The sequence below is a fragment of the Lolium rigidum genome, chromosome 5, assembly GCF_022539505.1.
Source record: "Lolium rigidum isolate FL_2022 chromosome 5, APGP_CSIRO_Lrig_0.1, whole genome shotgun sequence".
In the NCBI taxonomy this organism is placed as follows: Eukaryota; Viridiplantae; Streptophyta; class Magnoliopsida; order Poales; family Poaceae; genus Lolium; species Lolium rigidum.
In genome coordinates this window covers 124,188,092-124,209,427 of record NC_061512.1, presented here as the reverse complement: position 1 = coordinate 124,209,427, position 21,336 = coordinate 124,188,092, and the positions used below count along the sequence as shown (strand labels likewise).

The 21,336-nt window shown below is 45.0% G+C and overlaps 3 protein-coding genes across 3 annotated transcripts; all 3 read right to left on the bottom strand.

The window, feature by feature from the left end:
* Positions 1-201: 201 nt before the first annotated feature.
* On the bottom strand, positions 202-1,184 carry LOC124651954 (NDR1/HIN1-like protein 13). Its single transcript, XM_047190972.1, has one exon. It carries the CDS (start codon positions 1,182-1,184, stop codon positions 348-350), a length of 837 nt encoding a protein of 278 aa, XP_047046928.1. The 3' UTR covers positions 202-347.
* A 1,350-nt stretch (positions 1,185-2,534) lies between these two features.
* Positions 2,535-6,050, bottom strand: LOC124656360. Its single transcript, XM_047195120.1, has 5 exons — positions 5,944-6,050; positions 5,767-5,856; positions 5,601-5,698; positions 3,481-5,102; positions 2,535-3,277 (listed from the first exon to the last, which is right to left on the bottom strand). Exons 4-5 carry the CDS (start codon positions 5,084-5,086, stop codon positions 2,535-2,537), a joined length of 2,349 nt encoding a protein of 782 aa, XP_047051076.1. The 5' UTR covers positions 5,087-5,102; positions 5,601-5,698; positions 5,767-5,856; positions 5,944-6,050.
* A 463-nt stretch (positions 6,051-6,513) lies between these two features.
* Positions 6,514-10,513, bottom strand: LOC124656359 (the record flags this gene model as incomplete). The annotated part of the gene is made up of 6 exons (XM_047195119.1): positions 6,514-6,880; positions 7,410-7,646; positions 7,946-8,106; positions 8,727-8,907; positions 9,372-9,578; positions 10,247-10,513. Coding segments are annotated over 6 exons (1,170 nt in total), but the record flags the coding sequence as incomplete, so codon positions are not given.
* Positions 10,514-21,336: the final 10,823 nt, after the last annotated feature.

Sequence of the window (21,336 nt, the reverse complement as noted above, 5' to 3'; positions counted from 1 at the left end):
CCCCATATATGGAAACTCTTAAATCTTTGATCACCACCAAGATTCAATGCTTTTCAGCTGAATTTGAAGATCCCATGAATAGGGTTTTCCCAAAAATAATTGCTTATACAAAGTTCGGTACATTTTGAGTAGGTTCCATAATTAGTGATCAAAATTACATTTTCGAAGACCGTGTCAATATACGACGAGGGAGTAGTTACATGCGGGACTAAGATAGTAGTAATGTATTCCAAACAACCCAAAAAAATCTCCAGAAATTACAAATTTTAGTTCACTCCATCGATGCCTCCGCCGCCATTAATTTCGCTAGCCGTTAACCCATCTTCACCACGAGCGGCGATCGCCAGCTACCACCACCACCACAGGAACGGCCTGACCTTGACCCGACACCCTCTGTTGGCCGCCGCCGCCTCGCCGGCCAGCGTGTCCACCGTCACCCGGCACGTCGCCTTAACGTCGACCGTCCACGTCCGCAGCACTTTCCCGAACAGCAGCCTCACCGGCACCCGCGCCTCCACCGTGAGCGGCACCGCGCGCGCCGCCTGCTCCGCGGCGAGCTGCTTCCTCTGCTCCTCGCTGAAGCTCACTCCGGCGCCGCTCAGCGTCGCGGAGAGCGCCGTGACGTTCCTCGGCGGCTGGCGGAACGCCGGCCAGCTGCCGGCCGCGAGGCGCGTGCCGGAGTAGGAGACGGACACCTCGCCGCCGCCGCGGTAGTCGACGCCGACCTTCCCGTTCGCGCCGTTGTCGGCGCGCACGGCGAGGCCGAGCGCCACCGGGGAGGAGGCGTCGCCGTCGAGGCCGCGGATGGAGAGGGAGGAGACGGAGAAGGCGGGCGCGCGGGGGCGGAAGACGAGGTAGACGGCGCCGACGAGCGCGGCGGCGGCGAGGAGCAGGAGGAGCGCGGCCCCGCAGGCGCCGAAGCAGGCGCGGCGCAGGCGGCGTCGCCGGGCCGGGCGCCCCGCGAGGGCCCTGTAGCGGCGGGCCCGGTCGGGGGGAGGCACGCGCAGGACCTGGTCCTTGGGGATCTGCACGATGTACATGCCCGGCGGCGCCACCGGCGGGGCGTGGAAGGCCGGGTGGAGCGGCGTGGTCTCCGTGGCGGCCGCCAACGCGTCGTCCTTGCCCGGTGACGGAGGGGACGCGGGATGCGGCGGCGGTGGCATTGGGTGGACGCGGTCGACCATGGCGGTCGTGGGCGGAGTCTTGGTGACGTGAGCTCGGGAGAAATGGTGGAGAAGAGTGTGTGATGGAGCTGCGTGCGAGTGGAGGCTTGCTTGGTCTTATAGGGAGAAGAAGAACGCGTGAGGCGAAAGTGACAACGGAGGGGGAAACGGTCATCTCACGATGTTCAAACCTGATTGTATTTTTTTTTTGCAAAAAAAAAAAGATTTTAATCTCACCAGTGAGGGGAAACAAATATGCGATTTAATTTTATATTACTGTATGAACATTTAGATTTGCTTTAGTACATCATAATTATGGGTGTTGGAGATATATTATGTGTGAATGTATTTGGTAGTTTAGGATTTGCAATCCGTATCCTACCATATCTTTAGGAGTCTTCTTATCCTCCAAATCTTATACCACTATATATATACTCGCCTATAAGACTCAATACAACATCCAACATATTTTACATATCCCTCTCTATCGTTCTACAATGGAAAGGAAAATGGTGTAAAAAATGGAGTGATTAAGGGGTAAATAATTAGGGGTCTGAATGGACAGTTTATGGGTGCAGGCCTGCATTATCTTGTGATGTTCGTGTACATCCCCGCCGTAAATTTGTTTCGTGATGCGGCTTCTAATTTTTTGGCTTGAGACTTTTTCTATTGTGTTTTAACCAGGCTATCTCTTGTCTTGTACAGTAATACGGAGTAGTACTAGGTTGTGCTTGCTAGTTTTTCTTATGGTAAATTTTTGGCAGCTATACCGCTTGCTAGTTGCTGGTGCTACTACCTCCGATCCAGAATGCAAGCCTTTATAGACATTGATAGAGAGTTTCAAGATGACTCTATTTATGTGCAAACATGTTGCCTCGCACAAAAAAAATATACATTTTGAAATTAATTTTTATGATGAGTGTAGATGGCCGAACTTACAAATGTTTGATCGCTATAATTTGAAGAAGTCTTCCATTTCTGATCAGAGCCAGTAGCGTGTTAAACTCTTTGCGTATGAGTTGCATTTGGACGATTTGCGCGATTACTTCCTTTTAATAAGCTATGGAGTTGATTGTATCGGGGTTAATCGGCAGGGCTCCTGCAACATTATGTACAGAAGAATACAGCTCGTTTCAACTTCAAGCTCTGCTATCAGCCTATTGGTAAAAAAAGAAAACGAAGCAAACACATCTGCGAACATAGGTATTCAAGATTCAAATACAGTATTCTCCAAAAAGGTCTGAGTGGGTAGTATTTTTGAGCTCTGGGTTTATGAAACTTGGCTTCAGTTTCTCACATCAAATTAAGCTATTCGAAACTTTGCTCCACAGCTCCAGAAGTGGCTCCATGCAGGGATCATGTGTTGCAACTTCAAGCATCTTCCTCATGTCTCCCTTCAACAACAGATTTTGGCTTTTCAGCTGAATCTTCGAGCTTCGTTACTTCAGTACCAGTTTCAAGTGTGTCACAATGAGAATCCTGATCCAGAGTTTCGGCCTCCTTAACCTGCAGGGGAGAGTTGAGCTCAAATGGCTTCAGATCTCCCTCACCATCCTGAGACGTTTCCATTTTGCTATGGCCAGAGTTTAACTCCTCTAAAGCGGACCCGACTTCTTCAATGGGCTTTGTTTCAAGAGGTAGCATGTTAGAAGCACTTCCCCCGGTATCTTCTTGAGAAAGTGTGTGCCCTGAGCTATCATGGGGCACATTTTCGAGTTGCTTGAATAGTGTTTTCATCTCTTCAGCTGAAATTATCTCCATAACATGGAGGCCAGAATTATCTGCAATCTGCTGATTTTCTACAGTTAACAGTTCTCTGGATCCATCTCCAATTGTCAGTTCTGGACTATTCTCACCTGCTGCAGGAAATACTTCTTCACCTGGTTTTTCTTGAATCGCCCCAGAATCTGAAGATAACGCCGGGTCACTCAATTCATCTTCGAGTTTAACTGTCAAGGGTTGTCCGATGATGGGCTCTGAAACTGACTGCACTAGTACTTCTTCCATGCGGCACCTGAATAAAGAGTTAACTTCATCGATGGAATTCGCTTGGACGACATGTTGCTCTGAATTATTTGCTTTGGATAGACAGCACAATGTCGATTCCTCACTACCTGCAAGATATTACTCTTATTTGAGAAACGAATTGCAATATGAGAATTGAATTATATCTACTGTAAAAGGAAGACGAAAATTTATCTAAATTTGGATGTATCTATACGCTAAATGGTGTCTAGATACATCCAAATTTAGACAAACTTTCGACATCCTTTTACAGACAGAGGTAGTATTAGTCTGCAAAACACAACAATTTTACCTGCAATAACTGAATCCTTTGCTTCTGAAGTGCCAGATCCATTTTCCGTGATAGAAAAGGAATTTACATCATCACTGAAATCAGCATTCTTATTGACTTCATGCCTTTCATTATCTAATTTAAACACATCCGCACCTGAACTTGCTGCACTTAGCATTTTGATTTCTTCGCCTGCACGCTCTTCCTGTGATAACTTGCCATCCTTCCCTAGCTCAGCAGCATCAATGCCTGAGGAACTACGATGAGCATCTTCTCCACTGATATCACCTTTCTCCACTTTCATGCCATTGTGATGCGGTTTAGTAGAGTGCCGCCCATGCAAGTTTCCATGCTTAAGCTGCGTTACTGGAGAGTACAAACGAGGAGTCCAAGTTTCTTGCAATCGACTGTCATGGTCGTCAAATAGGTTTTGGCTTGGAAGGAGGACGGATGGCGCTGAATCAGGTATCTGGGGTAACTCAATCACTTCGTCCAAGACACATGAAGGATCAAATGGTTTCCCCCTCGGTGTTGAAATGGATGGAACCTGGACATAAAAACGTGATGCCTCCTTCAATTTTTCTGTTGCGTCAGCGGTTTGCAAATCCATTAGCCTATGGTCAAGTTCAAACTTCAGGATATTTTTTGCTCTTTGCAACTCCATCAGACCGTCTACCCTGCTACTATTTCCCATAACATCCTCCTGATTTCTTCCATCATCTTTCTCGTCTTCCTCGCCTTCATCTTCATCGTCTGAGGTGTCATCGTCATCCTCCTCAAGGTCATATTCATCGTCATCTGATGAAGAATTCAAGTTGTCCCTGGAGGCCAAGGCGGGGTGACCTGTCCCCATGTCTATCAGTGGGTGCAGCTCTTCAAGCATCGGGATAATGTCAGTTATCGATGCATCAGGAGAAGAACTTTCATCAGTAAGATCAGATTCAGAGTCATAACAAGGATCCTGCCTATCAGCAGACTTCCAGCATTGACTCATGGATTCACCCAACTGATAATTGTTGTGTGCTTCATAATTACCGCTGTCAGTATTGCTGCTCTCAAATTCTTGCAGCTCAGCCTTCTCACTGATTTCCTCAACATGCATTTCTCTTCCCGCAATGACACTCATCTGGGTAGACTCTGTGCTAAGAACAGTATTAGCAGCCAAAAACGTGACATTTGTTTCTTCCCAGTGAATGTCATGTGTGTAAGTAGAAGGGGTTCTCTCAGAGATATAAAATCCTGCACTACTCTTCTCCGAGTGAGTCTCGACAGTAACATTTTCATCTCCCTCGACTGAGCAGTCAGCAACAGAAACTTCGGATTTGACGGACAAAGTCTGTGATGCTTCCTCCCCAATCACCGAGGGGCTACTTGGTTCACCATAACTCAAAAGGGCTCCAAGAAGAAGCCCGGTTAACAGCAAGAGTGGAGAGGAAGACACTAGGAAAGCAAGCAGAGGAGGACAGATCCTGTGCAGAAGCAGCAACAAAATTCCTGCGCCGAGTACCAAAGGATAATCACACGCAGATTGATAGCCGACTTCGACGGAGGAATCCACCATTCTCTTGGTGTGCAGAACAAGGTTGTTCGTACCAAGATCCTTTGCCATCTGCTTAAATTTGTTCATGATACACAATCCTGGCCTGATAACAGGAAGTAAGAAGCAGGTCGTTAGCATGGAAACAATTTCGATACCAGCGATTAAAGCATGTGCGTGTGAATTGAGCTCATGATCGAAGGTGATCAAGTCAGCAGCATCATTCTAGTTGCAGATTTGGAGAAACAGTGGCAAAAAAAATATCTATCACATGCCTATTGCTGCAAAAAAGGATAGTAACAAAGAACGCTGTTCTACAAGACGAACTGAACATATTATTGACATCAAGAACAAAAAGGGCACCTAGTAATGGCTAACTTCTAAATCACTGTTGATTTTCAAATCTCCAAAAGCACGGACCAACCTCGGCCGGAACTACAAGGGCACAAGGCACAGCCAGCTTGCAGAACAAACTGACAGAAGTTACATGCACAGAAGAAAACAAGGATTCATCACAGCATAGAGAAGCGAACCAACAATGCACCCAACAAAATCAGCAGCACAGCCCACCACGGGATATACCAATGGGCAAGAACAGGCGCACCTGCCGCGAAGAACAAACGACGGGGAGAGCCCAAAACTCCTAACGTCTCGCCCAGATGCAGCGGGGAAATGGCATTCACATGGAACTGGACCAAGAAACTAGACGGGAACAAGTAAAGAAACGAGGCCAAAGCAAAGAGGAACGAAGCTGCAGTGCGGTGCGCTACCTCCTTTTCCTGTGGTTGGATTCCTTGCTTTCCTAGACGAAAAATGCTTTGGTCGGCAGCAAAAGGCAGCCCTGGGCATCTCTTCCAGACCTGGAGATCGTAGTGTGAGGAGAAAGTTAGCCAGATAGCATCATATCAGTACATGTCCAAAGCTGATACAGAGACTCCATTTCCCACCTTTGTCCATCATGAAGCAATGCTAGCAGATCTCAGCTTGCTGAGCTGTTGTTAGTTTTTCCTCTTCGTAAGGGTGCGGTACCATTATGGAACTGTGAGTTTCTGAAATGGCAGCATGTGCTTTAGCCTTTTCTTGTGGGGTAGGGTAGGGTGGGGTGTGGCGTGCTGGATGCACATCATTGTGTGCTGGGATCAACAAACCAGACACAATGGCATGAAAGATAAAGAAAGGCCAGGTGAGGGGAAGAAATAAACAACTAAGTTCATCAATTAACTGATATGTTTTGCAATTCTGGCTGCTGCCAAAGAGTCTCGAGTAAAACACTTTTGCATCAATTAAACAACTTAAGTTCATTTGTGGGCGGAAGCAACATTCAGCACAGAAGGCACCAAGCTATAGAACATCAATCACTTCAATGATACGTGGAGAGCAAAAACTAAGCAAGTCAGGCCCTGAGAACAAAGGAAGTTGCAGGAGTAAATGGGACTCATCTTCTCAATCTCTGCCTTCTCGAAAAGTCAGAACTGGACGCATAATGCTAGGAAAACAAGCATTGCACAAATCTCATAAAAAAGCAGATAAATTTGTGCATTACTATCTCATTTGTTATCCATCTATTTCCTGTACACATCGAATTGAGAACATTTTACACCGAGAAAGCGATTTCCGCATTTACATGAACATATCAGCAAACATAGACCTGAACTCATGTGTGTCTTGTGAAAAGAATGGTGCTTGCTAAAAAACAACACCAGATTACATTAGGACTCGCTATAAGCATTATCCCTCAGAAATTCAAAATTGTTCCTTTGGGTTAAATCAACCAGAAATGTATTGTTGTGACTGGACGATTGTTGTTAGCTGCTTGAGGTTAGCTAATACATGTCTTGGGCCAAGACTTTCAACACCAATGTGGTTCAGAAGTTGTTCAATATCCTGCCAGGAAACACAATAGGAAGCTTAATGTCTAAAAGTAATGAATGCATAATAGGATGGAAGTACACTGATAAGATTTTTGATAGCCAACTATTTAAGGTACTACATAACTGGCCTACAACTACCCAGTCCACAGTTGAACTATACTGTAGTCTAGAAGCATAGAAGAGGATTAATCCATTACCATTTCGATTCCCATGCAATACTAAACTCACGTTTATGATTTTTTACACAGCTTCCAACTCCCAAGCTGTCGAAAACATGCAAACATTTTCACGCGATGCCACTTTTTCTGCTTACATAAAGCTCTATCTTTGATCATTTATCCTATCTTGATCCATATCTAATTATCTACTCACTTCCCACTTCAATACAAAACTGCAGTTATAGTCTGTCTAGATTAAGATTCTAAACAATCTATTGAATGCTAACTAAGGGGTTAGGGGATTGACATAATCAAGTCTTTTTTTAAAATCAAATTTCGTACGTTATACTTTGCATTACATAAACGCATATGAGGTTGACCAACCTTGTTTAACAAGAATATAGCATATGATGATCTTGTTGTTTCTTGGCCTTCAAAAAACAGAGGGAATTCCGTTGCCCTCATGCTCATGCTCGTGCTCGAAGGGGTAGAAGAACTTACTCCCGGGGCTATAGATGGGTCAACTGAAGGGGCATGATCAACAATATACGAATGTGAACCTCCCAACCGTAGTGGATATCGAAGAGGAACATCAAGATATGATGCAATAAGGGAGACTGCCTATGATTCGAAATGAATAAATAAAGATCAGCAGTATGTAGGTAAAAAGGACACGCTTGTAGTGTTTAAATAAAAAAGTTACTGTCATTTCTATCACTACAAAACCGTACACAATGACTAACAGCATTCAGTTATATGCCGATCTAATCTAAATGTCTCTTCGTTCTACAAGAGAATATAAAGTTATAAACTCATAGAATGTTTTTAACTCCTAGAGAAAGGAGAGGGGAAGCAAATCCAAAGGAATGCTCAAGTCAATTTGTAGTCAATAATCTATTCATCAAGATATAAATACATACATGTGCAACATATCCGAGAAGAGTAGCAGATTTCTGAATCTCTGTCTTGTCACTGAAGTAGCTGGTCTTTTTTATAGAAAGCTTTGATAACTGTAGACCCAAAATGGCCAAAGCTGTTTGTCCGTTTTGGGAGCCATTAGGCGAAATTGCATCAGCATCTCCTGAAATTCTTCAGAAGTTAAATTTCTGTGATGATAAACTTTAAGATTAATGTTCCAGAATTCTCTGACGCACACAGTGTAACGTCTGTGAGATTGTATTTTCTTAAGAGGGACATGAAACCAAAGTATCTCATTCTTCAAAAAAATAGAATTGAGCTTTCCATTAAATGCCAACTTCATAATAATATGTCCTAAATGAAAACTTTACATGAGGATGACCTTCAGTCATGCTGCAGTGCATGAATAGAACTATTCAATCAGAAAAAAGAACCACTTGTTTATAAGTGCTTAAATGATATAATGTGCAAGAAAGCTCCAGATCTTGAGAGCTACAGAATAGTATGGAGAACATAGTAAGAAAACTAAATGACTAGCCAGAGCAGTGTTACAAATCCAATCCAAATAAGCATCACAGGTGAATAGTTATACAATAAATATACTAATCCACCCACAGATTGGTTCATGCAAGCATCAGTAGCAAGACACACAATAAGCCAGTGATTCTGGCGCACCAGTAATATGACTGATACTCTTTGTGAAAACACATGCACAGAAATTTACAGATAGCCAGTATACGGAATTGGCAACTTATGAAGATCACAACACGGACAGTGGCATACCTGGTCTAACAACGCTGGAGTTCAATCCAGGCTTGACTATGGGAGAGTGCTCCTTCAAGTGCCGCACAGGATATATCTGAGCAACTTGTCCTATCATGTATTGCTGTCTCATCCGCAACATTCGTTCCAGACTTTTAAGACGACCATGGCCACAATCCCCTGACAACAATGCACCAGGTTCCTGTAATCACCATCCATACAAAAAATGTCCGAGTGAGATTCGCGGAATATAATATTCCCACAATATCCAGTTTGTATGCATAGATTATTTTTTCTTTCTAGAACAAATGTAAACAGGGTACTAAATTCAAGAGAATTTATTTTGAGTAAACAAATACATTGTCGCTTAGATGATGTTATTTACCTAGTACTCAAAGCAAATCAAAAATTTAATCTACGAAAATACATGCCGCAATCCAGTAAGTCACTGCATAATTATGTAGCATATGAACTCAGTAATTATAGATTTATCATTAGAGTTTACACGAAAAAACATCCATAAATGGACATACAACTTCAGTACCAAGAAGAAAAGCAGACGCTTTCAGCAGAATATCTGATGCAGAAGACTTTTGTGTTTTCTTAATAGAGGCTAAAAGGGAAAAAGTGCAACCATGTCTCAATCTCGTCCGCACAAGATAATACCTGCAATTTACTTTGTGCTGCGCCGGCAGTTTTGTCTGCTACTGTCAGCGTTCTGATCTTGACACAAAGTTGCTCCCTTCGATCCTCAACATTGGCAGACAGTTCCTTGGTTTGCATTCTCAACTCCCCCAAAAAATCAGCACGTGACTGCACCCTCTGCCTCATTTCAGCCAACTCATTATCCTGCTGGAGAAATGTCTTTCTTGCCTGTGCATAAACATATTGGAAGTAGAAATCAAACATCCACAAGAAATCATGATGTACTTCCTAACAGACCTAAGTTCCCTTCAGAACAATTCAATCATCCATAAAACACATAAGTTGCATTAACAAATACTCCCTCCGTTCACTAATATAAGATGTTTTAGCTTTTGGTAGATTCATCATCTGCTTTGGTATGTATCTAGTCTACTTTTAATGTGTAGATTCACTCACTATGGCGTGTATCTAGTTTACTTTGAAGTGTCTAAAACATCTTATATTTGTGAACAGAGGGAGTAGATTTTCAATCAGTCGCACAAATGTACGATGATACAGATGCACCATTTTCTTTCACAATCCAAGGAAAGAGAATGCCCACTTCGATTTAAAATGTTTACGGACCATCTAGTATCTGTGATTAAAATCTGACTACGAGACTTAGGTTACAAGGTATAAACACTAAAACGAGGTCTGAACATGTTGTCTGCAAACCAAAGAGTGAAAAATACCCGACATCTCCAAAACGGAAGCACAACTAGATTCGCGAGCAAAGCGAAGCACACCGAAGATCCAGTGTGCGAATTGTAGAGAGCGCAAAAAGGGCATAGCGCGCAACAGGATCCAACGATTCCACTAACGACGGTGCAAGGGAAGATCGAGTAAAAATCAAGTACCTGGAGCGCGGACTCGAGGCGCGCGGCGAGGCCAGCCTTGCGGTCCCTGGCTGCGGCGAGCGCGGCGGAGAGGCTCCAGAGGCGCGCGAGCTCCTGCTGCAGCTCCTCCCAGCCGACGACCTTGGGCGCGTCGGCGCCCAGCACCTCGCTCCCCGGCACGACCACCCACCTGCTGCCGCTGCTGCTGCCCCCTTCCTCCTCCTCCTCCTCCTCCTCCGGCGGGGACGGGTCAGCGCTCGCGGACGAGGGCCCCGGGTCCATGGCCCGGGATCATAGATAGGGAGACGGTGGCCGGGATTCCTCTAGGGTTTGGAGATTTAGAGGGATTTGGTGCTTCTTCTTCAACTCCGGGATCCTGCTCGCTTTTTTTTTTATTCGATTCGGTTGAGTTTCGAGTCTGAGTGGAAAGGGGCAGCGGAGAGGAGAATGGTGGTTCGTGACAAGGACGAGCAAGTCTGGCCCATCTCAACATTGGGCTAGGGACAGTTAGCAAATCAGGCCCGGCATAAAATGATGGAATCCTCTTCGCAACACCAAACCAGAGCAATGGGCCTTTTCAAAATAAAAGCAAATTCCTCCGCTCTCGACTTCCCCCCTCTTTCTCCAGGTTCAACCAGATTCGGGCCGGCATACGCCTCTTCCCCGGCATGGCCGGCATTGAGATAGGATGAGGGACCCCTCCCCATGTATAGTAGTAGTAGTATAAGTTCGTCTAGGTTTGGTTTCCGCCCTATAGGTGTCTATGGTTTGGTCTTCGGCGCCATGCCGGTGTGGAGCGCATCACCGTCGCGTTCGAGTTGCGGGTGGTGGTATGAGATGGTGCTTCTCTTGGATGTGGCGGCGAGGTGCTGCTCGTGGCTAGCGGGACACGCCGATGTTTCCGTCAATAAACTTGAGTTTTGGTGGATTCATGGGCAACGGTCACGATTCGAGTGCTCATCCCGTCGCTCATCATGCAGGTGAAGAAGGTCGAGTCCTTGGAGCCTATCGCTGCTGCTGGTTGGATCTTCAGCAGGGAGCAGAGAGACTTCTCTTTCTAGGAGTGATTTCCATGGTGGCGTTGTGTCCACTGCCGTCTCCGATGGTCAAAGGGCGACCACACTCCCACCTTTGTTGTCGGCTTCTGTAACTTCCGGCCGACGATAGATGGAATTGATCAACCTCCAGGCCGCAATACCTACAAGGAGGCCCCTTGGCTCCAGTACAGCATGCTCCTGCCGCCCCGCCCCAAGTGGTTTCGTCCCCGACGACAAGGTGGTCGACTGTGTTGCAGTGCTTCAGTGGAGAAAGACCCGGACCGGCCCAATTGTGTTTCCTTGCTTACTTTTAGGGTCTTTTGTGCTAAAAATGTGGATTTCTTTGTAATTTCACACTTTCCACTAGCCCCTATTGTAATTTGAGGCTCCACCGACGATTGGGAATGAAAGCTCTCGGTCCTTCGGGACCATCCCTACTAAAAACAAAATTTAATAAAAACTCAATGCTTTCTAAGTTTTTTGTGAAATACGACAATAGATCTGATTTCGTTGATATAAGATGAATAAAAGAGTACAAATGACTCTAAAAGAAATACAACACCTCAACTTCTCCCAGAAAGAAAAGGATACAACAACAATAAAGCCCAACAACAAATGAGAGTGTTTAACTTCAGAGATGCTTGTCCAAAACGAGGAAGCCATTCGGCTTCCATTTTCATCTAACTAAGAAAGGTGAGCTCCTTGAGCATTGGCCCTCTAGTTGCCACCCGACAATACCCATCAAAGAGAGTAAGAGGTATGGCGCATGAACGAAGTGATCCAAGGAGGATCATTACGCCAACCCGGATTCCATATGAAGACTTCAGACCTATCCATGTCATGGAAAAACCAAGATCACGTCGGCCAAACACGACCTCCGATGACCACCATCAACCATGTATTCCTCTAACCGGTCCAACTCCAAGAACGACGCCCCAAGGGGGGAGTCACGATCGATGCCACCATCGGTTGGTACCATGGGATTTGAAGTTTGCCCGAGCCATCATAAGCAGATGAGCGAGTGACCTTCCGCAACAACACCTTGAAGAAGGTAGCGATGCCAATGAGCGTCGATAGTGTTTGCTCAGGCCACATTCCGGTAAGAAAGGTCTTACCCCGCATTGACTAATAACCACCTCCAGAGGCTGGAGTGACTAGACCACCACCAACTTCCCATGTCCGATGCCCGCCACCCCCTAGGACCAACGAGAACTGCCGCCATCTACAAATTTGGGTGTTAGGGGCCATATTCGCCACACACCGGACCGTCTTGTACCCCACATTCCACATGACCAACCTCGCTACACGTTGAGGATGGCCGCCATCAGAACCACCGCTCCGGCTACCGTGCTCCACATCGGGCTACTTCTTGATGTGCACCCACACCACGTGCGCGATGATCTCCCGCCCTGTGAACCCGTGCACCGCAACCACCATATCTAGGCACCCCTAGGATCCAGCAACCAAGTATATCGTCGTTTCGCCGTCGTCCCTTACCGAGCCATCGAGGGAGCCCACCACCGAAGCAATCCATGTCGTCGTGGTGAACAGACAGATGCCATAGGATGGCTTATCTTGGGGCCGAATGGACGCTAGAGGATTCGGGGGAGGGTTTTTGGTATGGATGGAGAGGTTTCCGGATGGATTCCTCAAGAACTTGGCCTTGGTCAGAGGTAGAAGAAGATGAACACAAGTAAGAACTCAGCTCTAGATCTCTCCCTTCATTGATCTCAAATGATTACAGGTTTTCGTATACAAGGTTGGACCTAATGGCTCGTACGTACTCACATATCCGCGATGGGGTGTGCCCCCTCTCCTTATATAGGGGAGAGAGTGGCTTACAGGGGAAGAAACCCTAGGAAACCCTAATGGCATCTTTGACTAGACAAACTACTTTACAAAGCCTCTTTGGCAGCAGGTGACGCCGGTATCTCTTTAATCAGGGAGGCTGACGTCCTCCGGATGCTTTCAGCGTCACCTTCTTCTTTATCGTCAGAGCTTCGTTTAAAGCTACTTTGCTTAGCTCATCTTTGTCCTCTAGCCCTGGAGAGAATCTTTGACCGGTCTTGCCGACGTGCTACAGTGTTGCCTATTCCGGTAGTTCCGGTATGTTCTTTGCTAGCTCCGGTATCCCCCTTCTGGGATACCGACATGATTCTCTGAATCAACCTTTGTTAACCGGAACAACCCTTAAACCGATATCTTGATGGCACAAACCATCCGTTTTGGCATGCCTTTGGCATACCGGGGGTCATCCCCCCCCAACAATCCACGACCTAGGCTACTGTCCTCACAACCTATGCCAAGACCGTAAGGAGAGGGGGTCACACCTTGCTGCCAGGGAGAGTTCATGCCTTCAGGCCGGCCTGCTCTTGCCTCTCAAGCTCCTGACAACCCCCAAGCAGTCGGTCGCCAGTCTAATATGACGCAGCAACAGATCATCGCTGGCAAGTGATGTCTACGGGAGCTTCTATTCTTGTAGACAGTGTTGGGCCTCCAAGAGCAGAGGTTTGTAGAACAGCAGCAAGTTTCCCTTAAGTGGATCACCCAAGGTTTATCGAACTCAGGGAGGAAGAGGTCAAAGATATCCCTCTCATGCAACCCCGCAACCACAAAGCAAGAAGTCTCTTGTGTCCCCAACACACCTAGTAGGTGCACTAGTTCGGCGAAGAGATAGTGAAATACAGGTGGTATAAATATATATGAGCAGTAGTAACGCAGCAGTAGTAACACAAGAAAACAAGAAACAAGCAGACGATAGCGATATTTAGGAACAAGGCCTAGGGATTAGACTTTCACTAGTGGACACTCTCAACTTTGATCACATAACATAATAGATAAATGCATACTCTACACTCTCTTGTTGGATGATGAACACCATTGCGTAGGATTACACGAACCCTCAATGCCGGAGTTAACAAGCTCCACAATTCAATGTTCATATTTAAATAACCTTAGAGTGCATGAAAGATCAACACAACTAAACCAAGTACTAACATAAGCATGCACACTGTCACCTTCACACTATGTAGGAGGAATAGACCACATCAATACAATCATAGCAATAGTTAACTTCATAATCTACAAGAGATCATAATCATAGCCTACGCCAAGTACTAACACGGATGCACACACTGTCACCATTACACCGTGCAGGAGGAATAAACTACTTTAATAACATCGCTAGAGTAGCACATAGATAAATTGTGATACAAAACACATTGCAATCATAAAGAGATATAAATAAGCACTTCACTACGCCATTCATAACAGTGAATAAGTATTCTGTGAAATATAGCCTAAGAGACCCACACGGTGCACACACTCGTCACCTTTACACACGTGGGACAAGGAGTCTCCGGAGATCACATAAGTAAAACCCACTTGACTAGCATAATGACATCTAGATTACAAGCATCATCATATGAATCTCAATCATGTAAGGCAGCTCATGAGATTATTGTATTGAAGCACATAGGAGAGAGATGAACCACATAGCTACCGGCATAGCCCCGAGCCTCGATGGAGAATTACTCCCTCCTCATGGGAGACAAGCAGCGTTGATGAAGATGGCGGTGGTGTCGATGGAGAAGCCTTCCGGGGCACTTCCCCGTCCCGGCGGCGTGCCGGAACAGAGACTCCTGTCCCCCGGATCTTGGCTTCGCGATGGCGGCGGCTCTGGAAGGTTTCTCGTACCGTGGCTTTTCCGTATCGAAGTTTTAGGTCAGGGACCTTTAAATAGGCGAAGAGGCGGAGTCGGAGGGGCGACGAGGCGACGACACACTAGGGGGGCGCGGCCAAGGCCTGGGCCGCGCCACCCTGTCGTCTGGGGCCCACAAGGCCCTCCTTTGGCGGCTCTCGGGTGTTCTGGAAGCTTCGTGGAAAAATAGGATGCTGGGCGTTGATTTCGTCCGATTCCGAGAATATTTCCTTACTAGGATTTCTGGAACCAAAAACAGCAGAAAACGAGAACCGGCCCTTCGGCATCTCGTCAATAGGTTAGTTCCGGAAAACGCATAAATATGACATAAAGTATGCATAAAACATGTAGATATCATCAATAATGTGGCATGGAACATAAGAAATTATCGATACGTCGGAGACGTATCAGCAAGCGCCAGCCCCACCGCCGCTCCGGTCAAGTGGGATTCGCCCGTCGATGTCCTCTAGTGGTTGTTTAGAAGACCGAGGGAGAAGGAGGAGTTTGGGGAGGCGTCTAGGACACCCGTGTAGACGTGCTCATGTGGCCATGTCGCCCCTGAGGGCAACGTAGTCGAGCTCTATCATATGGATGACACAATTATGCCAAGTGGTACCCACCCCTAACCCACCCACCCAAGAACTCGACAGTGGCCAAGTGGTAGGGTCATAGTGGAACATCAATGCTGATCAGGGTTCCACTCCCATCAAGAGCTGACTTCGCTTGTTGGTCTCGCTTCCCTTCTTTGCCTATTTTAAAAAGATGTTTTCTAAGTTTGATCAAGTATTTAAATACTCCTATAAAAATATAAAGATGCAGTACTAAATCAATATCAATAAATCAACCATAAGATTGAAAAAAAGCAAATACACAAAGGGCGTGTTTGGGACGCTAGGGACATTGTTTGGTTTGGGTTTCGAGCCATAGGGAAAAAATGTAGTACGGATGGCAACGATGATATATGGCACTTAAAGTTATTCCCCTAGGTGCCAAGAACAAGTGAGGTGTAATTAAGCACATTAAGAAACGCACTCCGTTCTTTATTTTTTCTTGATATTTTCTTGAATCTGCTTTAAGTTGTTTTTGTTACTCTTTTTGTTAGACAAAAGAAAGCATAGCTAGAAAGATAGTACTCCATCCATCCATAAAAGTAACATCGAAGATTTGTTTAAATTCAGATGCATCTATGCAGTGAATAGTGTCTAAAACTCTAGATACATACAAAATTTGACGAACTTATAACATCCTTTTATGAACCGAGGAAGTATTATTAAATAATATAAACTCATGTAACTCTGTTAATCTATACATACATATCAATGCAAAAGTACAAGCTTTGCATGTTGCAAACACAACACTATCCAGCAACTTAGAAGACGTGAACGATGGGCATGAAGTCAACACAACGAGGTTCACATCTTGGAGGGGATGTTGTTTCTACAATCTAACTAGCTTTAGAGACATTGTCCTCAGTTTCTATACGGCTTATCTTATGCACTAAGTTCTTCCAACCAATTAATCCTTGGCCTCTAGCTCACCTCGTGGTCCCAGCTTAAAAAGGAAATCCAGCTAGCATACAGTATACTACGACGTGTTTATATACATAGAGCCACTATTAAAAATACATTTTGTCAATATGTAGGATCACTAACAGTGTTTTTTGGCCTCTAGCTTACCGGGTGTTAGCACTACAGTTTTAAAACTTAATATTACAGCAAAATGCATACCGGACTCCGGACCTACCTTTCATTTGAAATGTAAAAAGGTACACATACATTCAAATAACAATTCGGATGAAGTGGTCGCACCTTCAAGGAGAGCCGCCCACTGTTAATTTGTTAGCAAACATTCTGAAGGTGACCGTCATTGGTTCTTCGTCCAGGCCAACCCAGTTGCCTTGACATGCTGCTGCACTTGTGCTTGTCACTGGTGTTCTTTTTCGGATTTAAAAAAATAAAACAGTGCATATTAAAATTAATCGGGGCATATATTTCATTCTATTTCATCGAAAAGCACTCCATTTCATCAAAGCTGCACAAACAGAAACTTCATTCCATTCCATCAAAGTACAAAAGTTTACAATTTTTTATAAAGAAAATATATTAACATCGTGAAGATACAAGTATACTCAGCCTCTACAACAATGCAATACGAGACTGAATTTTAAACTGTGTGCGGGTCCCACCATAATTTGTCTTCATCTTGTAAAATGACTTTCTTGCTGTGTGAGCAACCACGTGAAGGGAGAGAGAGCATCTGTTGCATGTCAGATGAGGAGAGAGAGAAAAGCATTCGGTGCATGTGAGAGAAAGAGATTGACAGAGATGAATGATTTGAGAGAGAGGAAAAGAGAAGGAGAGAGATGAGAGGATTAGAGAGAAAACAGAGATTGAGAAGTTGTAATTGCGGCCACTAAATTTTCAGCTGCCTTCAAATCAAACTTTAAGATGAAGCTGCCTGCAAATCCTTCCTCTCTCTCAATCTCTCTCCCTAAAAAGATGCACCGAACCTCCTCTCTTCCTGCTTTTCTTCCTCCTTTTTCTCTCTGTCAAAAGCAAGCTCTCTCCTTCACGTGTTGGCACGAAACACTCAAACAAAAAAGTCAAACTGGCTATGCTGCAGAATCTTGTCCTACCACTGCATGCATGGGGCTAAGGGTGACTTCTTTTGGGCTTCCAGCGCGGCTTCGAGGTCGTGGGCAGCACAAGCCCAAAAGAAGTGTCTGGCTTTTCCCCACCGAGAAACGCCCCAGAAGCCCATGTACGTGTAGTGGGGAGAAACTCGTCGAGAGCAGTTTCCCGAGCTTCCCCACGAGTTCACGAAACGTTTTGTGGAGATGGACATGTCGTTTCATGAAATTTACAAGGAATGCCACCGCCCAGTACCTGAGTCAAAGCGAGAGAAAAAAAAACCGAATCGCTCCCCACCCCCCGTCCTCGCTCGCTCCCCACCCCCCGTCCTCGCTCGCTCCCCACCCCGTCCGCGCTCGAGGCTGTTCCTCCGTCGGTCCCGACGCTGTTCCTCCGTCGCCGCCCTATCCCAGCCGCCGACCGCAGATCCTGGCAGCGGGAGGCCGGATCCCACCGCCCCGCCCTCAACCCCGAAGCTCCAAGGCCGGATCCCACCCGCCCCGCCCTCGCCCCGGCCGTCGAGCTCCAAGATCGGCCCGCGAGCTCCAAGACTGCGACCGCCTCCCACCCGGCCAGATCTTCCCTCCACATCGCCATCAGCTTCAAGCTTTGCGTGATCTGATTTTGGGAAGGAGTTTGTGTGATCTGATCCAGGGGTATAACAGACATTTAACAATTTAGGGCAGCAAATAAGCTAAATAGCACAAGCCCAAAAGAAGTCTCCTAATAGTTTCTGTCCACAGCAGTTTCCCCCCACCAAAATCTAGAAGCAGGCTTATGCAGAATCACAAGCCCAAAAGAAGTCACCCTAACTCTCGTATCTCTAGAACAAATGGACGCTGACGATACGCGTGCGCTCTGCGCACGTGCTCCATCAAACTTTTTCCATGCAATACCAACGCCCTAGTGGCATTACAGATACAAACAACCAAAAAAAATTACAATAAAGAAAGCCCGCTACAAAGTTTACATTATTCTAGCAATTAGCTAGTGTCACGGGCATGGCCCATGTATACAACATTAGTTCCACTAGATTGACCCATGTGCGGAGCCCTTCCTCTCCCTCCGGCCACCTGAATGTGATCCAGGATGCCATGGTACCAGGAGGATCGGGCTCAGAGATGTTAGGCTCCCCCCTGAACACTAGCCACGAGGTTGTCCCGGGTTTTGAATCTATTCAGCTGAGGGAAATGATTGCGGTGTCAGCTTGGTATATTTGGTGGAATAGGAGACGGAAATCTCATGGGGAGAACGTCCATCCTGTTCAGAATTGCGTGAACTCTATCGGGGTGATTACTGCGAACTCGGCGAAGGCAAAAGCCCTAGTCAATTCTGTAGCTGGGCAAAAATGGCTAAAGCCAAGGAGCCACTATGTCAAGGTTAATGTGGATGCTGCATTTGTGATTGAGGAGAAAGCTGGGTCGGCAGCCGCGGTGATGAGAGATACTCAAGGTTTGTTCATTGCCGGGTCTGGAATGTTTATACCGCATGTGGGATCAGTCTTGATGGCAGAGGCTATGGCAGTCCTACACGGCCTAAAAATGGCACAGAACATGAATTATTCGGTGGTGGAAGTCGAGTCTGACTCTCTTGAAGTCATCCAATATTGTACGGGAGCTGAAAGAATTTGGAGTGAGGCCACGACAATCTTTGCTGAGATTATGGCTGTGGCAGGGAGTATTGGTATGGTCGAGTTTAATCATTGTAGGAGGGATATGAATAGAGTAGCTTATGATATTGCTAGGTTTAGTTTCAACTCGAGAGCTGATTGTAATTGGATCGAGGACCCACCTGTCAGATTCCATGTCGATTCGTGTTCAATTCGCGTTTAGCGCATTCCGCAAAAAACTTCACAAAATGTGGTGGGTTTTTGTCCCGCAAACGTAAAGTGGTACCATACGGTAGATTTCACCATCAAAAGTGGTGATTTTATGCTATTAACTCGAATGTGTGCTACTCTTGCAAGCATAGATGCAACATTATGCAGTTCATTTTGGTTTGTGGCAAGCCAGGCGCTGTGCAGTTACTTCATGTTTTCTGTAAGTATTAAAGTTTGGATCACCAAAGTTTTGTACTTTCAGTAGAAACTCATCAACTCACCGAATTCTGAATTCAGTTGCATATGTCTTCACGTGCATCATCAGAATAATTTGGCAGCTCCTTACATTAGTGTTTCAATCATTCAGGACTAGAACCGGCAAGTGTATTTGAACATTTTAAGAGTAGCTAGCACCTGTGTGCGGGTGTATTTAAACATTTTATGAATTATTTCATTTTCTGCTATGAGAATGATCGGCGGGTGAAACCGGCAACCAGCGCGCCCGGTGGACGCCGCATGCGATGCTGTGGTGGCATCAGCATCTAGCTCAGTGGATGGGAAGCCTCGGCACTGATGCGGTGCTAACGAGCCAACAAGGTACAAATGGATTGATACTTCTTTCTTTTGCCTTTTGATACTTTGTTTCTTGACCAATTGCTTTAGAACGCATTGCCTTCTTTCATAAGCTGTAGTATGGGCAATATTATGGTTGACACAAGTAATATGTTGCTTGGTGTAATGAAAATAAGATTACTGAAAGGCATATACACATTGCTGCTATTAATTTGTCTATGGAATTTAGTTGGGTCATTTTTTTTCTTGTGAGGAGGTTATCCAGTATTCAAATTTACTAATCCAAGGTGTTTTACTTACTGTTGACAATAGATTTACTCTGATGAACAGTACAACTTTCAAGTAGTACAACAAGAAACTTAATTATGAAGCATCAATGTGGTTAGCCTAGAACAGAAGAAATAAATAAGAAACCCAGGAAATTTGTAGCTCAAGTCAAATAAAATCAGTAATATTGATTAAGTGGATGAACACCCAGTGGGATTTTAACACAACCATCCAGAAGTAAAAGGATACTACTGATAAAACAGGCGTGCCACATGAGATCAGAGTTTAATATTACAGATTAATTTTACTTTTAAGAACCTGATCATCTTAAAATTACCTCTGGAGAACAAGGATCTGATGGTTTTTCTAGGCACTCTTCAATATTTATAGATCCAACTAGATGACCTGTTGCGCTATCGCGCAAGTGCAAATGAAAGCGTATTAATATGCCAATGAATGCTGACATATAGAACGGTAATTTAATAAATAATTTATTTTGGTGCTTAAATATTTTTTTTGGTGATGGTTCATGTCTTGAGTTGCTATATACGCATCAAATATGACGTTTATTTCTTGTTCCTCTAAATTTTACAGAATTATACAGGATGTTTCATACCAAAATAGTTGTAAGACGATCTTTCATGTATTGGTCATTCAAAGTTAATGCGGAGAGTGTCCACGGTTCTATTAGATTCGCCTTCCATTTTTGCCATGAGATTTTGTTTTCCCATTTTATGCTATTGTTCATTGATATTAAATATTTCACAATTTTTACAACTTGTCAGGCTTTACCGAAACCACATTGGTAAGCACCATATGGTATACAACTAAATCATCAATATATCGCGTAGATGTCTAAACACAATAAGTAAGTTCATATCATTATATTTTAGCAAAGTAGCAGCACATATCAACATTTATTTCTCCTCAAAACTAAAGCAATATTAGAGCAGTTTTCCAGATTCTAAATGATTTTTCAAATTTGGGTTTAAGCAAGTGCCCAAACTTCTCATTAAATTTGCTTTATTTAGCAAAGTCCGCAAATCGTTCTGCTCTAATGCATTATTGCTACACATGGAAAGAGA